Source organism: Cornus florida, unplaced genomic scaffold (genome assembly GCF_030987335.1).
Source record: "Cornus florida cultivar Cherokee Brave unplaced genomic scaffold, ASM3098733v1 CherokeeBrave_3.0.0_Hap2_Chr01, whole genome shotgun sequence".
NCBI classification, from domain to species: Eukaryota; Viridiplantae; Streptophyta; class Magnoliopsida; order Cornales; family Cornaceae; genus Cornus; species Cornus florida.
The window spans coordinates 37,087,540-37,109,458 of NW_026775571.1; the positions used below are offsets into that span (position 1 = coordinate 37,087,540).

The 21,919-nt window shown below is 36.9% G+C and overlaps 1 protein-coding gene across 1 annotated transcript; it reads left to right on the forward strand.

Moving 5' to 3' along the window:
* Positions 1-14,489: 14,489 nt before the first annotated feature.
* Positions 14,490-15,434, forward strand: LOC132270774 (uncharacterized). The gene is made up of 3 exons (XM_059771980.1): positions 14,490-14,631; positions 14,734-15,011; positions 15,057-15,434. Exons 1-3 carry the CDS (start codon positions 14,490-14,492, stop codon positions 15,432-15,434), a joined length of 798 nt encoding a protein of 265 aa, XP_059627963.1.
* Positions 15,435-21,919: the final 6,485 nt, after the last annotated feature.

Consider the following 21,919-nt stretch of genomic DNA (forward strand, 5'->3'; position numbering starts at 1 on the left):
CACAAACACACCCTCTTCTTACTATTACACCCAAACACGCTCTTATCCATCTGTATACACACACAAATATATATCCTTGGAACCACTGTTCATCTTATTCACAAAAAAATTGCCGACCTAAACCTTTTTCTCTCCCTCCCTTCTTCTATTTGTGTATGTGTGTGTGTATATATGTATATATCTCCTTCATAACCACTTGGGCTATGTTTGTGTAATTCTGCATTTGTAGATTGTCCAAAGAATCGAAATCAGAAGCAAACAACACCATGGGCCTTGATGAAATCGAATAAAACACTTATTTACAAATGCAGAATTACACATGAACCAATTGATAAGTAAAAAATGGGATGAAAGATACAAATTTAAGGAATTTATTACCGATTTTACGTAGAGAAATTACTACTTAAAACCAACTACAACCTTTCCAAGGGTCAGAAGCAACAACCAGTGACTCGGATTACAACCTTATAATTTCACACTTTTGAATCAAATCGTAAACGCCCAGTGTATTACCATCATCAAATTGTAATCAAATCAAATCCCAAATTTTCACTATTTGGAGGAGTTGGGGGGAAAATTCGATTTGATGATCGGATTCTTAAGGAAAAGTGGGTGAAAAGTAATACTAACCCCTTGCTCGCGGTTCCACCGCTGATTTCGCCGCCACCGTATCAATTCATCTTGTAGCCACCGTCTCACTACCTACGGTCCCTTCACCTTCACCAGCATCGGACAACACAACTTCACCGGACACAATACCGTTTTTATCAATGGCGGGCAATACAGAGACCACTTTCTTCATCAACATCGCAAGCGCCGGAAATCAGTGCTTGTAATACTCCTAATTTTAAAAGGATAGTCTCAATTTTTATTTATTTATTTAAATTATTTTTTTAATTATTTAATTGATTATTTGACTAATTGCTTATGGGTTGAATTGAATTAAGTGTTACTTGAGTATTTGATTATGTGTTTATGTGTTATTTGTATTTTGTTTATGTGTTAATTGTTTAATTAGATTATGTACTTAAATGGTGTTTTGATGTAATACCCCTAATTTTAAAAAGGATATTCCTGTTATTTAATGGTATTTAATTTATTATTTAAGTGTATTTTATTTGATTATGTGTCATTATTTTTTTTATTAATTGCTTAATTGTTTTCTTTTGTGGTGATTTAATTTATTTAAATGATATTTATTGATTTAGTTATTTGATTGGAATTACTTGTTAGTGTTTTAATTATTTAATTGGCATTAATGGTTTAAGTGTAATTGGTTTAATTATTCTATGTGTGTCTTATTTTATGTGTGTCTTATTTGGTTTAATTGGGTTTACTAATTATTATTTTGTTCAATTAGATTATTTGTTAAGTATTTAATGGTGAATAGGGTAATTAGGTAAATACATCTAACTAAGGTTTTAATTACAGTATAAATTAGGGTTTTATATTATAGCCGTCGTAGGTTTTTACGTTAATTGGATGGGCCGGTTAAGATTGTGAGTTGGACTTAAATGAACCTAGGGTTTAGGAAAACTCAATAAGTATAAGGTAGACGTCTGTGTAGGGTTTTTTTTTTAACAAAGCACACGTTTTGTGGAAGTGAAGAAGGAAAAACGCAGTTTTTCACATTCTGCCAATGTTTGATCAAAGCTTCGATCCCATTTCGTCCGTGGTCCAATCGAGCTGAATTTTGGAGGAGAGGTTCATGACACAGTGATGCACAATCTGAACGGTGGAGATCAGAGTTTGATATCGGGAACAGTGATTTGTACTCGTGAACAGTAACTGGGTCGCACAGGTTTTTTTCCATTCTGCTCAGATTTCATCAAACATCCGATCCCGCTTCGTCCGTGGTCCGATCGAGCTGAATTTTGGAGGAGAGGTTCACGACTCAGTAATGCACAATCTGAATGGTGGAGATCAGAGTTTGACCTTGGGAACAGTGATTCGTACTCATGAACAGTAACTGGGTCGCACAGGTTTTTTTTTCCATTCTGCCCAGATTCATCAGACATCCGATCGTGCTTCGTCCGTGGTCCGATCGAGCTGAAATTTGGAGGGTAGGTTCATGACTCAGTGTTGCACAATCTGAACGGGGGAGATCAGATTTTGAGTTCGGGAATAGTGTTTCGTACCCGTGAACAGTAACCAGGTTTTGGAACTCGCCGGGATTTTTTAAGAAGACGACGTTGAAACTTTGAACAAAAGTTTCTGAGGCAAGATTCTATCCTTACTCTTTCCCTTAGGCTTCATACTCTTTGCACTCTTAAATGATTTCAGGATTAATGAAGATTAAAACAAACTAAAATGATATCTGTTTTGCTATGAAACTAATAGTTACAGTAGTGTTGTATGCTTGTTCAACCTAGACTAAGCATGTTTGTGGATGCATTGTGGTTCTGTGGTTCACGTTTTTCCTTACCACTGCTAGTATAAATTATTGGAAGGATGGGTCTAGATGATAGCTATCTTAACTTCTGTAATAGCAACTGTTGGAACTTAAATACTAGGAGGATTTGAGTTTAACACTAGATCGGTTTTGTTGAACACTATAATTTGAGCATGTCTACATACATACTGTGAATATTGTTTTGATGCTTACATTATCACAGTTAGTATCAACTATGGAGGTCAGGATTTTGTGATACATACCCTACATATCTGTATGTCATTTGTAAGGTGTTAAATGGAAGTTTTAATTAATTCTGTCTTTATATCAGACTAAAGGGAACAACTTAAATTGGGCATGTATATGTTGTTGTTGTGACCCTGTTTACCAATGCTTATTTTATCACTGCTAACATTGAATGTTGGATGTTGGAATTTAGTTGATATATACTTGATTTATTAGTATTATTGACTACTGGAGGATTGGAAAGTAGGCACCGGTATGGAACGGTGGCATACTAAGGATGGGTTTGGTTTTTAAAACAATACCATTACCCACCTACTTGGAATAAGGATGGGATTAACTAAAAGTTAAGTCCCGTGGATTTGTATTGTCATGGCAACTACTTGTTGAGCGGCAATACTAGGGATTTTGGATGGATTTTATATATGTACTGTTATGGTGCCTCGGTATGAGCTTGAGCCTCAGGACCGATGGCTAGGGAGCGTATATGCATCGGGATGTGTAGCTGGCTACGATGGTTGGAGGTGTACCCTGTTTAGGTATAGGTACATATACCCACTTCGTGTGCGTTTTAGCATGTTACCTCTATTCAGGTTGAGACCGGTCTGTAGTCCAGTCAGAGTCTTTTAGTGTGACTATATATATATATTTACGGACTATTAGCTATTGTTGAGTTGTTTAGGATGTACATGCGTATCGGGCCTCTGTTTGGATTGTAATAGTATAGAACTTGCGCGTGGGCCTGACCCACTTCTATTTTTCAGGTACACAACAGTTCCAGGCTTAGACGTGTTCGTGTTGAGCAGAGGTTTCTATTTACTCTTCCGACGATGTAGGGCTCTCTCTATAGTTTTATTTCTGGACGTTTATTACAGTTGTTCTATCTTCCGTTTGGATGTTTAATATGGGTCCACTAGAGATGGATTCCCAAGTTGTAAACTGATGGAGTTTTGGAGTTTGGGTTTGATGGATTTTAATAATTATAATATTTTGCGGATTCTATTTTTAGTTCCTTCCAGCTTTAATTTCATTTCTTAATTTATTTTGTATTCCGTGTTCATTATAAAATATTAATTGTTTGATATTTCCTCGAGTTTGGGCCTGGGCCTGATCAACCCGTGTCTCGGATCCGAGGGGTATCACAGTTGGTATCAGAGCACTCCAGGTTCAAGTGTCTCTAGGATGTTTTCGTATTAAGTCTTCCGCGTAGCATTTTCTCTTGAATAGAGCTTAAGTTATAATTCATTGTATTCCTTATGGTTCGTATAGAAAGGGTACTGACGTCTATCTTTTCGTGTTAACAGATGGTTAACGCTAGAAATGGACAGAACATGCAAGGAACTAGGAAGGAAAGGAGAACAGCACGTAGGCAACAATATCTCCTACGGCGTCAGCAAATGGAGGAAGAGCAGCAAAGGCTTGGGTTTCATGATGACATGGATCAGTTTCAGGAGGAACAAGAAAATGTTCAACAGACTCTGGACCAGGTCAAAGATCCAGAGATTCCTCCTCACCTCAATGACCTCATTGCTCGGGCTATAGAGGCTGGGGTAACAGCTGCACTTCGGAATCAGCCTCAGGTACAGCCGACACCTGTACCAGCACCAGTGGTTCAGACGGATTCTTGGGGAAAGGCTAGGAGCTCTTTCACAAAGGGGAGTCCACCTGTGTTCTCAGGCTCAACCGATGCGAGAGCAGCTCACCAGTGGAAACAGGACATTGAGCGTCATCTTCGTTTGGTTCAGTGCACGGAGGTTCAGAAACAGATGCTTGCTACTTTCAAGCTAGTTGGGGATGCACTACAGTGGTGGGAGTCAGTTACCACCTCAGAGGAGAGGATGACATTGTCTTATGATGAGTTCAGTGCTCGCTTTGATGAGAAATATTTTCCCTATGCAGTCAGGGCAGCTATGAAGACCGAGTTTCTAAGTCTGCAGCAGGGAAACATGACAGTGGCGGAGTATGAGCAGCAGTTCACACCCTTGTCTCTCTTTGCACCGGAGAAGGTGGATACAGAGGAAAAGAAGCGCAACAGTTTTGTCAAGGGACTGATGTGGTCTATCCATACCCTTGTAAATTACATCATATATATAACAGTTTAGTAATTTACAATCCAAAATTTATATCCAAATAATTGCAGAAGGAATATTAACAATCTAGCAATTAAAATCCAGTAGTAATCCATGTAATTGCATTGAAGAATTAAATATTCTAACAATTAACATCCAACACATGCATAGTTCAAATTTAATAAAACAATGACCCTATCATGTATTTAAAATTAGTTCTATAATAATAATATAGTCCAATAAATCGCTAAATTAATCTAAGCGATTTAGTTCCCTCCATCCGGTAACAGAGTACTAAGTTATATACTTATATTTTGTTGTATCCTTTAGCACAGAGCCCCCATTATGCCATAAGTCCAATATATTACTTTAAAAGACTTCATCGTGCATCTAAAATAAATTTAAAATCATTTTATAGCACCCTAAATCGTCAGATTAAAATTAATCAACAAATCTCCTTTCAGTCGTTAACTGTACACAAAGTTGTCAAATAGCGTACTATTAATTCTATTTAAAACTAAGGGGTAAATTTATGCAATCCAAGACCTTAGTTACATGTTAAAATTATTATTTAAACACCCAATTAAAATTTTAAAACTGATTAATAACCCAGAATGCCCAAACAGTGACTGAAAGTCACTTTTACGCACAAAACAAAGAAAGAGCCTACTTTAGAAAAGTAGAGCAGGCTCAAGGTGACATAGAGCCCGCTCTACCACACCTTAGAGCCGGCTCTAACAGGTGGGAGCCGGCTCTTGGCATTCCAGAGTCGGCTCTCTCTCCCCCTTTGAGCTTCCTTTCCGTTTCAGCTTTATTCTGACATCTGTTCCAACTCCGGCCAACTACAACCCTTCTGTTTGGTTTCTTAAACTGATCTTAAGTATCTTATTAACACCCGAGAACATCCCAAAGGTTTGATAACAACCATTAGACCCAATCACAGAGATTAAATTTTGCTACCGAACTAACATGCGATAGGAACAAATCTGAAACTATTTGACAAATTGAAACGGAATAAATTGCAACACATATTTAAAACAGAATAATAACAACCCTATGAGTTTTATATAACCCCAGTATTGTTCTTATATTTTGTTTACAGTAGTTGCAATCAAATACAGAGACTAAAGTTACAATAGAAACAACATGCTTGCAGGACAGAAAACTGGAACGAAACTTGTATGCACTGCAATAGATTTATTTTCAACACCACAGATCATCAATATAGCATAACTTAAACAGGTAAATTCCAATTACTGATTGATTAAACCCTAAAGATTATCTAGGTGCACAGAATACAAGCCAAAGAGAAGGAGAAAGAGAAGAACTTGCCTGTGATTTCAGTTATGAAATCTCGGCGTCGTCTCTAAGTTTTCCGGCAATTCTGAACGCCGTCAAGCTTCTTATAACTCCGTCTCGAATCCTTACTCAACCTCCTTGGTCCTCTCTGTAAAATTCCCCTCAAGCCTTGCTCTGTTTCTCTCACGTCTTTGTTTTCTCTCTGTGTTTCTTTCTTGTCTTTGATACGTGAATAGGAGTGGTGTAAAGACTTTTTAAAACCCTAAGTTGTCTTAATAATATATTTATAGGTTTTAAACTAAAACCCTAATCCAAAATTTCTATCCAAGAAGGAAACATAAATACTGTTATACTCTACCTCAGTCAAAAACGTGAAACCCTAAAAGAAAATAAAACCCTACGATAAACAGTAATTTAATTAAATTCAATAAAACAAATAATTAACAAACCAATATAATCAAAATGCCAATTCATTCAAACAACTTTTGAAAAAGAAAATTCAAATAAATCAGCTAATGAAAACAATTAAACAAATAAAATGCAATTTAAACAATAAATGAAATAAAAATGCAATTAAATCAATTAAACAAATAAAATGCAATTTAAACAATAAATGAAATAAAAATGCAATTAAATCAATTAAACAAATAAAATACAATTTAAACAATAAATGAAATACCAGGACTATCCTTTTGAAATTTGGGGTATTACAAAAATAAATGAAATAAAAATGGAATTAAATCAATTAAACAAATAAAATGCAATTTAAACAATAAATGAAATACCAGGACTATCCTTTTGAAATTTGGGGTATTACATGACCCACCATTATTTTTCAGGTGTTCGTCAAGAGTAGAGGTTGTTCGTGCTGAGCGGAAATCAATCTACTTCATTCTTCCGATTCTACATAAAAGATTCTTTTATGTTTCGTTCTTCAGTTGTAGACAGTTATTGCTATCACTTGTTCAGATTGGTTTTTAGGGATCCACACAGTATGGATTCCCGAGTTGTATTATTTGGAGGATTTATTATATCAAAATGATCTTATTATTAATGGACATTTATTAAAAGGTTTTATTATTGGATTTTTCTTTTAGTTTTCTTTCAGCAAATTATTTATTCATATTTATTCTTTTGTACTCTGTGTTCGTTTATTGCCGATTTGTTTTGATATCCTCGGGTATTCGGGTGTGGGCTTGACCAACTCGCATTCGAAAATTCAGGGGTATCACAGTGCTCACCATGGGATCCTCTTCATCGAGCACTACCTTGCTCGTTAGCACCAGCCGCTTCTTCATCGTGAGTCCACGTCCTCTTTACCGCCATCAAAATTCTTGTTCCCCGTTTCGAAGACTGTAATACTCCTATTTTAAAAGGATAGTCTCGGTATTTATTTAATTGTTTTAATTGCATTTTTATTTGATTAATTGATTATTTGGCTAATTGCTTGAGTGTTTAAATTTATTTAAGTGTTACTTGATTAATTGCCTGTTTGTCTATGTGTTATTTGTATTATTTGTTAAATTAAATTGTGTGCTTTAATGATGTGAATTCATTGTAATTTTTATTTGGTAGATTAAATGGTTATTTTATTTTATTTTTAGTTTAATAAGATGGATATGAATTGTAGTAATGAACCAACAAATTGGGTCACATGGACTACTTGGATAGGAGGTTTACATGGGTATGGATACCTACCCATGGATAGTTCTATATGTATATACATGGATATTACTCTATTATATTAATAGCATTAGTATTAATATATTATGAGATGGTCTATATATTACTCTATTATGTTAATAGCATTAGTATTAATATATTATGAGTTGGTCAGATATATATATATATATATATATATATATATATATAAAATTATATATTAAATGTTATATATAAAAGTTATGTATATACGTATTATATAATTTAGTTGCCTTTTATTTTATTTTTCCTTATTTCTTTATCTTTGCCTTATGTTAGCAGACTTATGGTTGGGGTAGGATTAGGTTAAATTGTATTTAGCTTATATATATATATATATATACTGTTATAAGTCTGGGAGGCTAAAATATTAGTACGTGATATATTATATTCATATATAGAGAGAAAATTTACAGAGGGTTTTTGAGAGGAAAACGTGAGGGAGAGAAGGAGAGGCTAGGACAAAGGTTGAAGGCCAAACCTACAAGGAAGAAAGAGAGGCTGCGTGTTAGCTAAGACAGTACAACAGAGAGCTACAACGACAACTAAGGTCGTCGGAAAAGTTTAGGAAGAAGAAGGAGTTGGGGTTTAATCAAACCCTTAAGATAAGTTTTGCTCTTACTCTTTCCCTTAGATCTGTGTTCTTTACATGCTTAGTTAATTCTAGGGATTAATCAGATAATAAATCAACTTTTTATGCATGCTTAAATTGAATTAAAATGGAATATATATGGTTATATGTGTTTTTACGTATGTTATCTTGATATTAAAATTTATTGTATGAAACCATGTTTTAATTCGTGTTTAAGATGTGTATGGACTTTATAAATTAATGGAAACACTTTGGGATGTAGTTGGTAAGCTTTGAACCTTCAACAATGGAGGTTTGAAGTAGCAGGTTCGTCGGGGAAGAAGAAGATGAATAGCCGCGGAGGTTCGGTCGACCGGTTTGCTGTTTCGGTCGACCAAAGTGGTTCAGAGGAATGGGACAAGTTGGTGTTTCGGCCGACCAAATTGGGTATTTCGGTCGACCGAAATAGCTACTTTGGTCGACCGGTTTGGCACTGGGAACTGATTTTGGAATTTTTGCATATTGTATATGCTTACATGTGATGAATCTATTTTTTAAATGTCTTAAATCTGTTTAAATAGATTTATTGAGGATTGAAATGTATAATGAAATATTAATATGCTAATGATAAGAACAACATGGACTTTAATTATACATATATGTTGTTGGTAGAGGATATAAATGCTTAATTTTAATCTAACATGATCTCGTATTGTATGTATATGATTTTAGTCATTTATTGTCAGTATAATATGATCATATATATGCCTGATTTATACTGTACTCATCTCTGGATTTAAATTGATGTAATATTATATTTATTTTCATCAATTATGGATTGTGTGATGTAATGCACCAGTATGGATGGTTGCATTTTAAGGATGGATTAACTTATCAGTTAAGTCCTACCTATTTTGTATAAGGAAATAGATTAACTAAAATGTTAAGTCCTCCTTATATTCAATTCAGATCAGCTGAACAAGTTGAATGACTTATAGAGGATTACTTGTAGAGGATTAATTATAGAGGATTATTTGTAGAGGATTAATTATAGAGGATTACTTATAGTTGGATAGGATGAATTTTACATATATAATTATGTGCTATGATATGAGCTTGAGTCTCAGGATCAGTGGTTAGGGCGCGTATATTACCAGGGATGTGTAGCTAGATATAGTGTAGTTGTGTACCCTGGTAGGTCTAGGTACTCATGCCCACTATATGTACGTTTTGCATGTTGCCTTCTATTCAGGTTGAGACAACCCTATAGTCTGGTGAGGTTCCTTTAGTGTGTGTGTGTGTGTGTGTATATCTACGGACTACTTGTTATTGTTGGATTGACTAGCATGTATGTGTGTATCGGATCTCTGCTTAGATTATAGTAGAGTAGAACTTGTTTGTGGGCTTGACCCACTATTATTTTTCAGGTGTTCGTCAGGAGTAGAGGTTGTTCGTGCTGAGCAGGGATCGATCTACTTCACTCTTTCAGATTATCTACATAGGAGTTTCTTTTATGTTTTAGTGTTCTGATGTAGACATTTATTGTCGTCACTTGTTCAGTTGGAATTTTCTAGGGGTCCACATAGTATGAATTCCGGAGTTGTATTAGTTTGGAGTATTGGTTATATCGAAATAAGTTATTATTTAATGAAAATTTATTCTGAGGATTAATTATTGGATTGTCATTTTAGTTTCTTTACAGCATTTTATTTATTCTTATTTATCATATTTGTATTTTGTATTCGATTATTGCCGATTCGTTTTTGATATCCTCGGGTATTCAGGCGTAGGCCTAGCCAACCCGTATTCGGAAATCTGGGAGTATCACAAAGACCAGTCACCGTGGGATCTCTCAAAGACTTCAAAGAGGGAAGCTTCCTTTTCCACCACCATTCGAACCAGCCGAGTTCACCGCTGTTCCTCCGTTACCAGCCTATCTTCATCGCCGTCGGTGCCACCATATACCAATAGCAATTAAGACCAGAATCCCAATAGTAATTCCAATGCCTGCATGTGCAGAAAAGATGAGCACAATTTCATGGAGAGGAAGGTATAAGAGAATAGCAAAAAATTGTACCTAAAGCAATAATTAGAACTAATGATGGTCTCCCTTGGTCCGGTATGCATCCAATTCCATTTCCCTGAACGCTATAGAAACCTGGTGGGCACGTGCATGAGTAGCTACCTCCTGTGTTGTTGCAAAGAGAACCCTTTGGACAAACATTCTTCTTTGGACCTTTGCACTCATCAATATCTTTTGATCCAGAAAACAAAAAGTACATTATATAAGTTCTTCAAATTCAAATATTATAGATCATAAATGGTATAACAAAAGGAGTTCTCAAAGGACTATTTCTATTTTGTTTGTTACATAAATCAATATGAAATCAATATGAAATTTTACGATTTGGACAGAGCATTGAGCAATAGGGGTTGGTTGGACTGTTATCTGGAATCTATCCTTCACCACATCAAAGTTTTAGGTCTGGATCATATGGCATTATTGGTGGATTTGAGATGGGTTGGTAGAGGCAATGGAAGAAGCCTTTCAGAGTTGATACCCGGTGGGTAGAAATGGAGGAGTGCAGAGAGGTAGTTTCCTATGATTAAAGTATTTGAAGACTGTAATTCCAAATTCTAAGATCCAATTTTTGGAACTTGTTATGACTTCCCAACACAGCATTACTTCAATATGCTTTAGTTCTACCGCATTCGAAGTGATAAATTCCACATCCACGCAAAAGTTTTCAGTGTAGTCTAGAATTTTAAATGAATGAATTATAAAAATTAAGACAACTGCAAAAAGATCATCTTTTGGTGAAACTTAACAATGTACCTCTACCAAGGTATGTCAATATTTGTCCAACTTTTTACATTTAACAATGCTGCCATAGCTCAGATGCCTTAATTATCTTCTCATTATTTCTATCAGTCAATCTTTAATTTTAGAGCCGGTGGTCATTTCTAACAATTCTTAACAATTTCAGTTCTTATGACTATGGAACTTAGCCAACCTGCCACATCAATCAATTAATAGTCCCTTATAAGGTTTGCCCAAGTACACTCGGTTTAGTTCTTATGACTAAACTTTTTAGGTTTCAATTTTATTTCTTTTAATTGTTAAGCAAATAGGTTTTTCAATTGTTTCCTGCATTAGTTCTGTACATAGTTGGACCCATAATAAGAAGTTGAAGAATATGTAGTAAGTCTGACAAGCAGTAGTGCCCAGATAAAGTAAATAAGCCAGAACTAAGGCTAACAAAAAAAAAAAAAAAAATTAAAACCAGCAGCTGGCAAGCAAAAGAAAGCCCAAAAACAGAGCAACTAGTTGCTTAATTGATTATAAAGTAATTAACCGTGAAGAATAAAGAAAGTAGTAGCACTAGTAGTGTTACCATGGCATCCATTGGGGAGGAACCTTGAGAGCAACGACATCAATATTCCAAAAGTCATTAACACTGGTTTCTATGCAGCCAATGTTAGAGCCACATGCATAGTTTCTCTTATGTGAGCTTCATCACAGGAGATGTTCCCAACTCTCCACTCAACTCAGACCAAAAATCATCATTTACCTGAAAGTTTTGCTTACCTGGAAAAACATTAAAAATTATCACTAGTGTTCTCAGAAGTCATTATTCCTTGAAGATTGTTTCAAATAAATAATAGAAACAATTTGTATGAAGGGCAAACTTCAACCGAATAATTGGGATCTAGCTGGAGTATTAAGATATTACATGAAAAATAGGTCGAAACCATGGTGTATAATTGGAAAGAGTGAAAAAAAAGAATTCATGTGGCCGACCCCATTTCTATGGGATAAAGGAGAGGATGATTGTGATGAAAAAAAGGTTCTACCTCAACAAGCTTCTAACTGGAGTCCGAAAATCATATAAAATTTTCCCTTCCCTCCTAATAACAATCTTCCGAAAATCATATAACATTTTCCCTTCCCTCCTAATAACAATCTTTTGCTTTCAAATTTTTAGCTTAAAAAAAAATTTCTTGTATTTCTTACTTATCAAACCAAGACGTGGCAAAGTGCACTATGGGCGATTTCACCCCACTAGGGGCGATTCCAATACGATAGTGACTTTGTCCTTTTCTTTATTTTTTCTTTCTTCTTTGTTTTATCTGCGATGAAATCTTACTTAGAAACTACAAGGATCCTGAGAATTTCTTTAACTGGGAATGTGAAGTTGGCTGTTTCGCATCGAGGACCATCACTGTACATCGATGGGAAGTCCGTTAAAGGGAGGAAATCAGTACTTTTGTCTTGCTTGGTTGGTCGTTTTGATAAAGAAGTTGGGGGATGTGATTGTGTGGAAGAATGGGTGGCGAAAGCATGGAATACGTCCTTTGGTGTGGGGGTTACTCCATTATCAGATTCGATGCTCCTTTTCAGGTTTCCTTCTCAGGCCGAAGCATAACGTGTGTTGAAGGAAGGACAGCGTCATTGGGGATCTGCAACCCTACGGCTCAATGTGTGGTCTTTTAGGGTCGGATGTTGTGGTGTCTTTAGAGAAAAAGGTCTCAAACAGATCCAGCTGTTTGGACTTCCCCTTCACTTATGGTGTCATGCTCTATTTGTTGAAGTAGGGGAGTTATGCAGCGGTTTTGTGGGAGTTGTTACCGATTAAACAAGGGACACCGAAAGTGTTCAGATTACAGTGAGAATAGGATCGACCTGTCCGCCATTTGTGTTTATTAATGATGACATTTTCTGCTACAAGGTGGCGTTTTGGGAAGAAATTGTGCCGACATTGGTCCCCTCGACAGAGAGTATTGAAGGCTGGGATGGACCTAATCATAAGCTGGAGGAAGTATGGGTGCGAGGAAGATCGAGCCAACGACACGCGCTGGTCACGCGCGTTTTTACTGATAAGAATAATTTTACATGTGGCACTCGTATAGGCTCTCTTCCAGATTCGACATTATCCTTATCTACAAGGGTTGGTGAGGACGCTGGGTTGGGCCACATAGCTTAGCCTAAAGTTGATTTGGGCCGGAGGAGTTATGGGCAAACTAAAGCGTTAAGGTTCAAGCCTGATTTTGGGCCTAAGCCAGCCCACACTAAAAGACGGGTTCTTAGAGGACCCAACTCATTTTCTGTTGCAGTTCTTAACGAATCAGATCCAAGGAAAGCCTAGGTTCAAACTCAAGCCCAAAATCTAACTCTCTCATCTTCATCATTTCACCATCAGACTGAGAAAAAAAAGCGAAGATAGCCGGTTGTCTCAGGTAGTCGACCTTGATGGACATATACTGAAAAATAGAAATGGGTAGTACGCTCTCTTTCTCCTTCTCCAGGTCTGACCTCTGTCTCTCATCCGAAGAGCTCATCTTCTTCCCCTTCTATGAGTAACGTGTTGGGAAATGGTGAAGGTGGAGCGGAGGATCGTTTGGATCAAAAGAGAGATTTTTCTGAAGCTATTGTACCATGGGATGCCGAATCATTGTCTTAAATGACCAAGTTCGGAAGTATGGAGTGTTCCAACGAAGTGACAGTTTGTGTTGGATGAGACCTTCATTTTAAGCTGACAGATGATCTAGCCGTGACTTTACTTAATGAACTTAAGCTCTGTGTTGCTCTAAAAGGCTTCAATGGCTTACCCTCCGTGACTGGGACGAATTCTACCTAAGATTTAATGACAAATCTTATGGATGACCCTGGAACAGAGTTAAATCTGCATTTAAACTTGTATCAGAACAATGTTGAAAGCAAAGGGGAGGACTTTGATGATCAGTCTAAACAGATTTGTCCTCTAGCCTGCGATATTGATAAATCTGATGTGGACATTATGGAACCCTTAGCAACTGTGCACCCTGATTGTTTAGAGACGGTTAACGACTTGGGTATGGACTGGGTGTTGGAGAATATTGGCGAGGTCAGTAAAGCTTTGGGTGTCTCATCGGAAGGAGATGATGATCGAATACAAACCATTCTTCATAATATTATGGCAGGAAACAATAATGCAGAGACCTTTAAACACACAAAAGTTGTTAAAAATAGAAAACATACAAATCGGAAAGGTGATCAGGAGGTCAAGAACCTTATTTCCAATGTTAATTATGAAGGGAAGAATGGGGTGAATAAAGAAAGGGGAAGGACTAGAAGTGGGAAGCAGGGAGGAGGGGCACTGATTATTTTCGGTTCTCAATGAAGATACGAATTATTACATGGAATGTCCGTGGATTAAATGATCCGGACAAAAGAATGGTGGTAAAAGTTGCTTTGAAGAAGGGGAATGCCCATGTTATTTGTTTGCAAGAATCTAAGTTAGCTTCTATTTCTGATTATGTGGTTAGAAGCCTTTGGGGAAGTAGGTTTGTGGATTGGGAAGCCTTGAACGCCTATGGTGCATCAGGCGGCATTCTTATTATGTAGGACCTTAGATGGATGTCCAGAACGAGTACCTGGAAAGGGTTATTCTCTTTGTCTTGTGTGTTTCAAATGGAAGATGATAACTTCAGTTGGGTATTTTTTGGAGTTTATGGACCAGTTATTGATTGTGATAGACCTGCTTTTTGGCAGGAACTTAGCTACATTAAGGACTTGTGGTCGTTGCCTTGGTGCTTAGGCGGGGATTTCAATTCTGTTCGGTCTCCATTTGAAAGATCCACAGGGGGGAGGTGGTCTTCCGAGATGACCCAGTTCTCTTACTTTATTGATGGTAACCTTCTTATTGATTTGCCTTTGGAAGGGGCAACTTTCACCTGGTCTAGCGGCAGAGACCCAGTTACTTTATCGAGGCTTGATAGATTCCTGATTTCTGGAGATTAGGAGGAGAAGTTCCCGGATGTCACGCAATCAGCTTTGGTTCGAGTCACATCTGATCATGTGCCCTTAGTTCTTGATTGTGGAGGTATGAGATCTAGACGGACTCCATTTCGTTTCGAAAATATGTGGTTGAGAGTTGAGGACTTCCAAGAGAAGGTCCAGTCCTGGTGGGAAACAACAACGTTTACTGGCTTTACTAGCTATGTGCTTGCTAAGAAGTTTCAGATTCTCAAATCTGAGCTTAAGAAGTGGAATAAAGAAGTGTTTGGTAATCTTGAATGGAAGAAAAATAGAGTCCTAACTGATATCGCTGAACTTGATCGTCTTGATGAGATAGGGCAAGATACGGATTCTCTACGCTCTAGAAGAGCGTTTTGTTAGGCGACTTTTGCTGAGATTGCTACTATGGAGGAGATATCGTGGCGTCAGAAATCTCGGGCTTTGTGGCTTAAAGAAGGTGATCATAACACTAAATTCTTTCACAGACTTGCTAACGCTTATAGAAGATACAATAATATTGGGCGTATTCGTGTGAATGGTACATAGTTGTGGAAAGAAGACGAGATACGTAGGGTTATTGTTTCTTTTTATCAACAGCTCTACACTGAGACTTTGGAATGGAGACCAAAACTTGATGGTTTGCATTTTGATGCTATTTCTACGCTGGATAGTGATATACTTGAGGTTCTGTTCTCTGAAGAGGAAGTTCTTAAGGCGTTATCCAGTTGTAATGGTGATAAAGCTCCAGGACCAGACGGATTCACTATGCAGTTTCTTAAAGAGAGCTGGGAGGTGGTGCATAATGAGGTAATGGGCACTTTTCAGGAATTTCATTCTCATGGCACATTTGAGAAATCATTAAATGCATCTTTCATTGCTCTTATTCTTAAGAAGAGCAATGCCTCTAACATTAAGGATTTTCGGCCAATCAGTTTAGTGTGGTGTATGTATAAGCTTATTGCCAAGGTCTTTGTTCTTAGAATGTGAAATGTTTTTGATGGAATCATTTCAGAGTCACAAAATGCTTTTGTTGGCGGCAGACAGATTTTAGATTCCGTTCTTATTGCAGGAGAATGTGTCGATTCCAGGTTGAAGAATGAAGTTCTTGGTGTATTATGCAAACTTGATATCGAGAAAGCTTATGATCACGTGAATTGGAAATTTCTTCTTTACTTGCTTCGGAGAATGGGGTTCGGGGATCGATGGATAAAATGGATTGAATATTGTATCTCTTCAGTGATATTCTGTGTGCTTGTGAACGGCTCTCCTGCAGGTTTTTTTCGGAGTTCGCGTGGATTGAGACAAGAAGATCCTTTGTCGTCTTTTCTTTTCCTTATTATCATGGAGGGACTGAGTAGATTAATGAAAAAGGCAGAGAATTTGGGTTATATAAGGGGGTTCACTATTGGCAAAGATGTTGCTAACCAGATTAAGATATCCCATTCGTTGTTCGCAGATGACACTTTGGTTTTCTATGATGCTAATGTTTCCCAACTCAGGTATTTGAGGTGCATTCTTACATGTTTCCAAGCAGCGTCTGGCCTTAAGATTAATGTTGGAAAGAGTGTGCTTGTCCCAATGGGGGAGGTCTCCGATATTTCCACTTTAGCCGTTGTTCTTGGGTGTGGAGTGGGTGATTTTCCACTTCCTTATTTGGGATTACCTTTGAGAATCTCCTCCAGGATAGTGGGGACTTGGGATCCGGTGATTAACAAGTATGAAAAAAGATTGACGGGTTGAAAAAAACAGTATCTCTCAAAAGGAGGGAAGGTCACTCTTATTAAGAGCACTCTTTCGTCCCTTCCCACATATTTCTTATCTCTGTTTCAGATCCCGTGCTCTGTTGCTGAACGAATCGAAAAAATTCAGAGAGATTTTCTTTGGGGTGGAAAAGGAGAGGAGTTTAAGTATCATCTTGTTAATTGGGAGCAGGTCTGTAAACCGTTGAATTTTGGCGGTTTAAGTATCCGGAAGTTGGTCCCTTTCAATAGAGCCTTACTGGAGAAGTGGTTATGGAGATTCGGTAAAGAGCGTCATCGTCAATGGAGAAGAGTTATCTCGTGTCGTTTTGGGGAGGAGAGTGGAGGTTGGTCCTCCCGTCTTGTTTCTGTTACCAGGGGCGTTGGCGTTTGGAAATTTATTCGTAAAGGTTGGGATGTGTTTTCCACCCATATTCGGTTCAAGATTCGAAATGGTAGGTATGTTAGATTTTGGGAAGACTTATGGTGTGGTGATCAGTTGTCGTCTCTTTCCTTTTCTCGTCTCTTTAGCATTGCCGAGAATAAGCATGCTTACGTTATTGACTGTTATCATCTTGATAACAGTGGAGTTACGTGGGATGTGTGGTTTAAGCGTTCTTTTTAGGATTGGGAGATAGCTGAAGTTTGTGTCTTTTTGGACCTGTTGTATATACAGCAGGATGTTGGCAGAGGTTGCGATGATATTTTGTGGACCCCCTCTCTTCATGGTAGATTCGAAGTTCGATCCATGTTCTTATGTTTGTCTAATTTTATTAAACATGATTTCCCATGGAAGTGTATTTGGCGATCTAAAACTCCTCTTAGAGTTGCCTTCTTTGTTTGGACAGCTACCTGGGGAAAAATTCTAACTTTGGATAATTTGCGTAAGAGAGGTACTATCATTGTTAACTGTTGCTGCCTTTGTAAAACTGATGGTGAGTCCGTGGACCATCTCCTTATGCACTGTCTTGTTGCAACTGATTGCTGAAATCTCATATTCGGCATTTTGGGTGTTCAGTGGGTAATGCCTAAGCACTCTTTCCAATTAATTAATGCTTGGAGAAGATGTCCTGTTTCTAGTCATGCTCGTGATTTTTGGAGAATTGCCCCACACTGTATTTGGTGGTGTATTTGGAGAGAGAGAAATAACAGACACTTTGAAGGGAAGTAATCGTCTTTTGCAAACCTTAAGTCTCTTATTCTACGCTCTCTTTCCTGTTATGTTAGAGGCAGCGCTTGCTCCTCGATTGATGATTTTTTTGTTCTATTGGACTCTATTGGTCCGTAGGTTTGGCTTCTGCTTTTCGTTTTTCTGTATTAGGAATGCGTTCCCCTTTTGAACGTTTTTCTAATATATCTGTACTTATCAAAAAAAAAAAAAAAAAAAAAAATTAGATTAAAATTTAAATTTCTTGTTCATTTAAAAACCAACCAAGAAAATATTGATGACCAGTTACAATAAAATACTGATAGTTGGAGAGTTGTCCCTAGGCCTACGATTGTTGAGGTCTTCTTTTTGGCTTGTTTGGAGTTTAGTGGGTCATGCCTCGGTCTTCAAGAGGCTTGATTGATGCTTGGATAGGATGCCTTGTGGGAACCCACGATTGGAGGGTGGCGCCCTCGTGCATTTGGTGGTGTCTATGGAAGAAGCATAATAGAAGGTCCTTTGATGGAGAGAAATCTTCTATTGGGTCTTTAAAATCTCTTATTGTTAGCTCGTTTTTTTGTTGGGTTATGTGGAGAAATTGTAGATCTATAGAGGAATTAGTTGATATCTTGGGGTTTTTGGGTCCTAAGGCTCTCTTGGCTTTTGGCCTTTGGCCTTTGTGTAACCTTTAGAATGTGTTCCCCTTTTGGATACTTTCTAATACATTTTTATTTCAAATGTCTATAACAGTGATCCAAGTACACCTACAGCATTCATAATAGGGTAAGTGGCATCCCAAGTGACCATTCTGGTCTGGCAAACTAGGAAGCAAACTTATAATTGACAATGCTAAATTGTCACCCCAATGATGGTAAGTTGCAACCCACGAAACCCTTATTAAGTTGATATATTTAATGCAATAAATAAATAAATACACAATAAATCACCCTTTAAAAATTAATAATCATTAGGCCAGAATACATTTACAAGTCACAATATAGGTCATTAAGGCTATGTTTGGTACGGTGGGTTTGAAGGGGGATGATAACATTAGTTATGAGGGGAAGGGAAGGGCAGGATAATTTTAACCCTCTGTCGTGTTTGGTTGGTTAATGAAGGAAAAGAAAGGAAATGATAATGATTATGTTTGAGAAAAGAAAGGAAAGGGAAGTATTTTAGTAAATTTACTATTATACCCTTTTAATTTTTAAAAGAAAAATTTATAAATTTAAGTATGTAATATTTGCAAAAAAAAAAAAAACACCTATAACAAAACGTATGTAATATATATATAATATTTTTAGGGCAAATCATTTTAGCCTCCCTGCCTCCATCTCTATGCTCGTCCTAACTTTGAACTTGCCCTTTCTCTCTCTCTCTCTCTACAACTGCAAATACAAGAATCAGAAATTCAAAACCCATTTCTTTCAGTTTATATATTTGTCTGCAAGAATCAAAACTACAAAACCCATATCAACATCATTTCAGATTGTTCAAAAAATCAAAACCCAATTTCAGCCATATCAAAACCCAATTTCAGTTTCCATCGCCCTTCCAATTCGTGTTCGCTATTTGCAAGCTTCAGCCGGCCCTCTTTCTCTCAACTCTCAAGCTTGCCCCCCTCTCTCTCTGTGCAACTGCTAACTTGTACGTATGGGTTTTGTGTGTAATCAAGGGCAAATCAGGCATAAGAAATCGCTTACCAAGCCTCTCCTTTCCTTTCCTTCCGTTTTCGCCAATTTTTGGGAGGTTAAGAAATCTACTGTAGAAGCCTTGTGTTAACCCTCCAAACCCTTCCCTTTCTTTCCACCAATTATATCCAAACACAATTTTTTAATCACCCTCCATCACCTTTCCTTTCCTTTCCTTTCCTTTCTTCCCATTTCCACTCTACCAAACTGAGCCTAAATGGGGCTAGCAATGTGACTCAGTCGCAGCGTATCGGATACCAATCAGGTGGTATTCAAAGATAAGCTTCGTACAAGTCTTACAAAATAGAAAAATAAGAATAAAAAATGAATTTACATAAAATAGAACATTTATAAAATATATAACATTGCCGGAAAGATTTATAAAGGAATTAGTATCACATCATAATCGTATCATAGATCCGATTATAGTTCTAAAAAGACCTAATGACATTTAAATATTATATTTACTATTTCAAAGAAATTACATATAATTTAACAATATGCATGCACACTTGGAAATGTATTGGAAATGTATGGATAATTATCTACGTTTAAAATGAAATTTGAAAATCAATAAAAAAGACTTTTCTCTTCCTTTTTGCTTTTGTGTTAGAGAAAACCGACCACCCAATGATCAAAGCCTGGATATACTTGATAATCGAACGGGATTATACACTACTGGCCGAGATATGAGTGAAGCAGAGAGAAAATGTGAGACTGTAAATGGGTTTTGGAATGCAATAAAGACAAAGTAGGAGACATATTGTTTTAGGGAAAATTGAACGACTGCCAGTGAGAAGCATTGTTTTGTAAAGAAAAGGTGAAATAATACGTCTGAAACATTTTAAGCCAATACCAAGATGGGCTAGTGCAAAGCCACACAATTTCACTTTCTAGAATGAAATGAAGGGAAATCACGGCAAGAATACTCAATGAAAAGACAAAGTTTGAGGCATTAGAAATTCCTACCTCTTGAAGAGCAAAACCCTAAACTTGACTCCACTTAAAACTCCACCAATTTGAAGGTTAGGGCCACCAAAATAAAGAAAAAAATTATATATATATAATAATGATACCCTCAAAGGATCTTACACTTAGACCCCGTCATTCACGCGCAATTGGGCTGCCCTGAATCCACATGGGACCTCTTGGTTCAAGACCCAAAAATGTCCAAATTGAATCCAGATAAGTTTCTAACGATTTCAAATCCAGCGAAACGGTCCAACCGGACCCCGTAACTCACATAGGACGCATCCCAATGCATGAAAAATAATAAATAAATAAAAATACCCGAATAATAACCAAAAAATCCCGGGCACAACATAATTGTTTGCAAGTACCAACTCTTTCAATGAAGAAAATGCAGTTACTAGATTAGGAAATTACGGGACAAGACTAGCAAAACAAGAGTGAAAAGTTGTACCAAACTTCCTGGCAATGACCCACTCAATTGATTAGTCAGCAAGATACAATTCCCTCAAGCATGAAAATGTTGAGATAATTATCAGGCAGTGAACCACGAAGTCCATTCGTCATCCAAATAGTCCAACACCAAAACTAATTTCAGAAGAAGCAACACCGAGAATATTTATAAAATTACATTCTTTAAGAAATAGAGAGGAGACAGCTGAAACAGGTATGCAAAAGTGGGCCTCGCCTTGCAGGAACTTATTGCAAAGAGGAACAAAAGCTCGTGTCTTAGCTGAAGTGGCTTCCATCAAAAATGCAAAACAAAAGAATAATATGAAAAACATTAGCAATGGATTAAATTAATCAACATGAAATTAACCAGCCAACATTAATTTACAAGTAGAGGACGCTAAATTTGTTTAATTATTTATTTTTGTTTTATTTTTTGTTGTGGCACTTTTGATGAGTACACTTTGTGTGCTATAAAGAGTGTTATTCAAGTACCGAACACTACCACTAAAATGAAAAACAATAGAGCAACATAAACAAGTTTAGCAATCGGTTTAATCAATGTGAAATTCAGTGGCCAATATTAGCTTATAAACAGAGAAACTATAACTATTATTCTTTCTTTTTTTTATTTATTAATGTGGTACTTTTTATGACTAGATTTAAAGTGTCATAAAGAGTCTCTTTCAAGTAGTGTACATTTGGCTAATGCAAAAACAAATTGAAGGAGTGAAATTGCTATTTCAGAAAAATCAAAGGAAATCTAACCATATAGCTCTGAAGCTTGCTACTCAATCTGGAGACAATCACTGTTGTTGTCACATAGAACCAATTTGAAGTGTTATATAGTGTCATTTAAGTATTGAAATT

Excerpts from the sequence above, each read along its gene's own strand:
- LOC132270774 (XM_059771980.1), top strand. The coding sequence starts at position 14,490 with ATGGTGGTAAAAGTTGCTTTGAAGAAGGGGAATGCCCATGTTATTTGT. Across the intron at positions 14,632-14,733 it reads GGAAGCCTTGAACGCCTATG|ATGATAACTTCAGTTGGGTA; the intron begins GTGCATCAGGCG and ends TTCAAATGGAAG. Across the intron at positions 15,012-15,056 it reads GGTCTAGCGGCAGAGACCCA|GAGGAGAAGTTCCCGGATGT; the intron begins GTTACTTTATCG and ends TCTGGAGATTAG.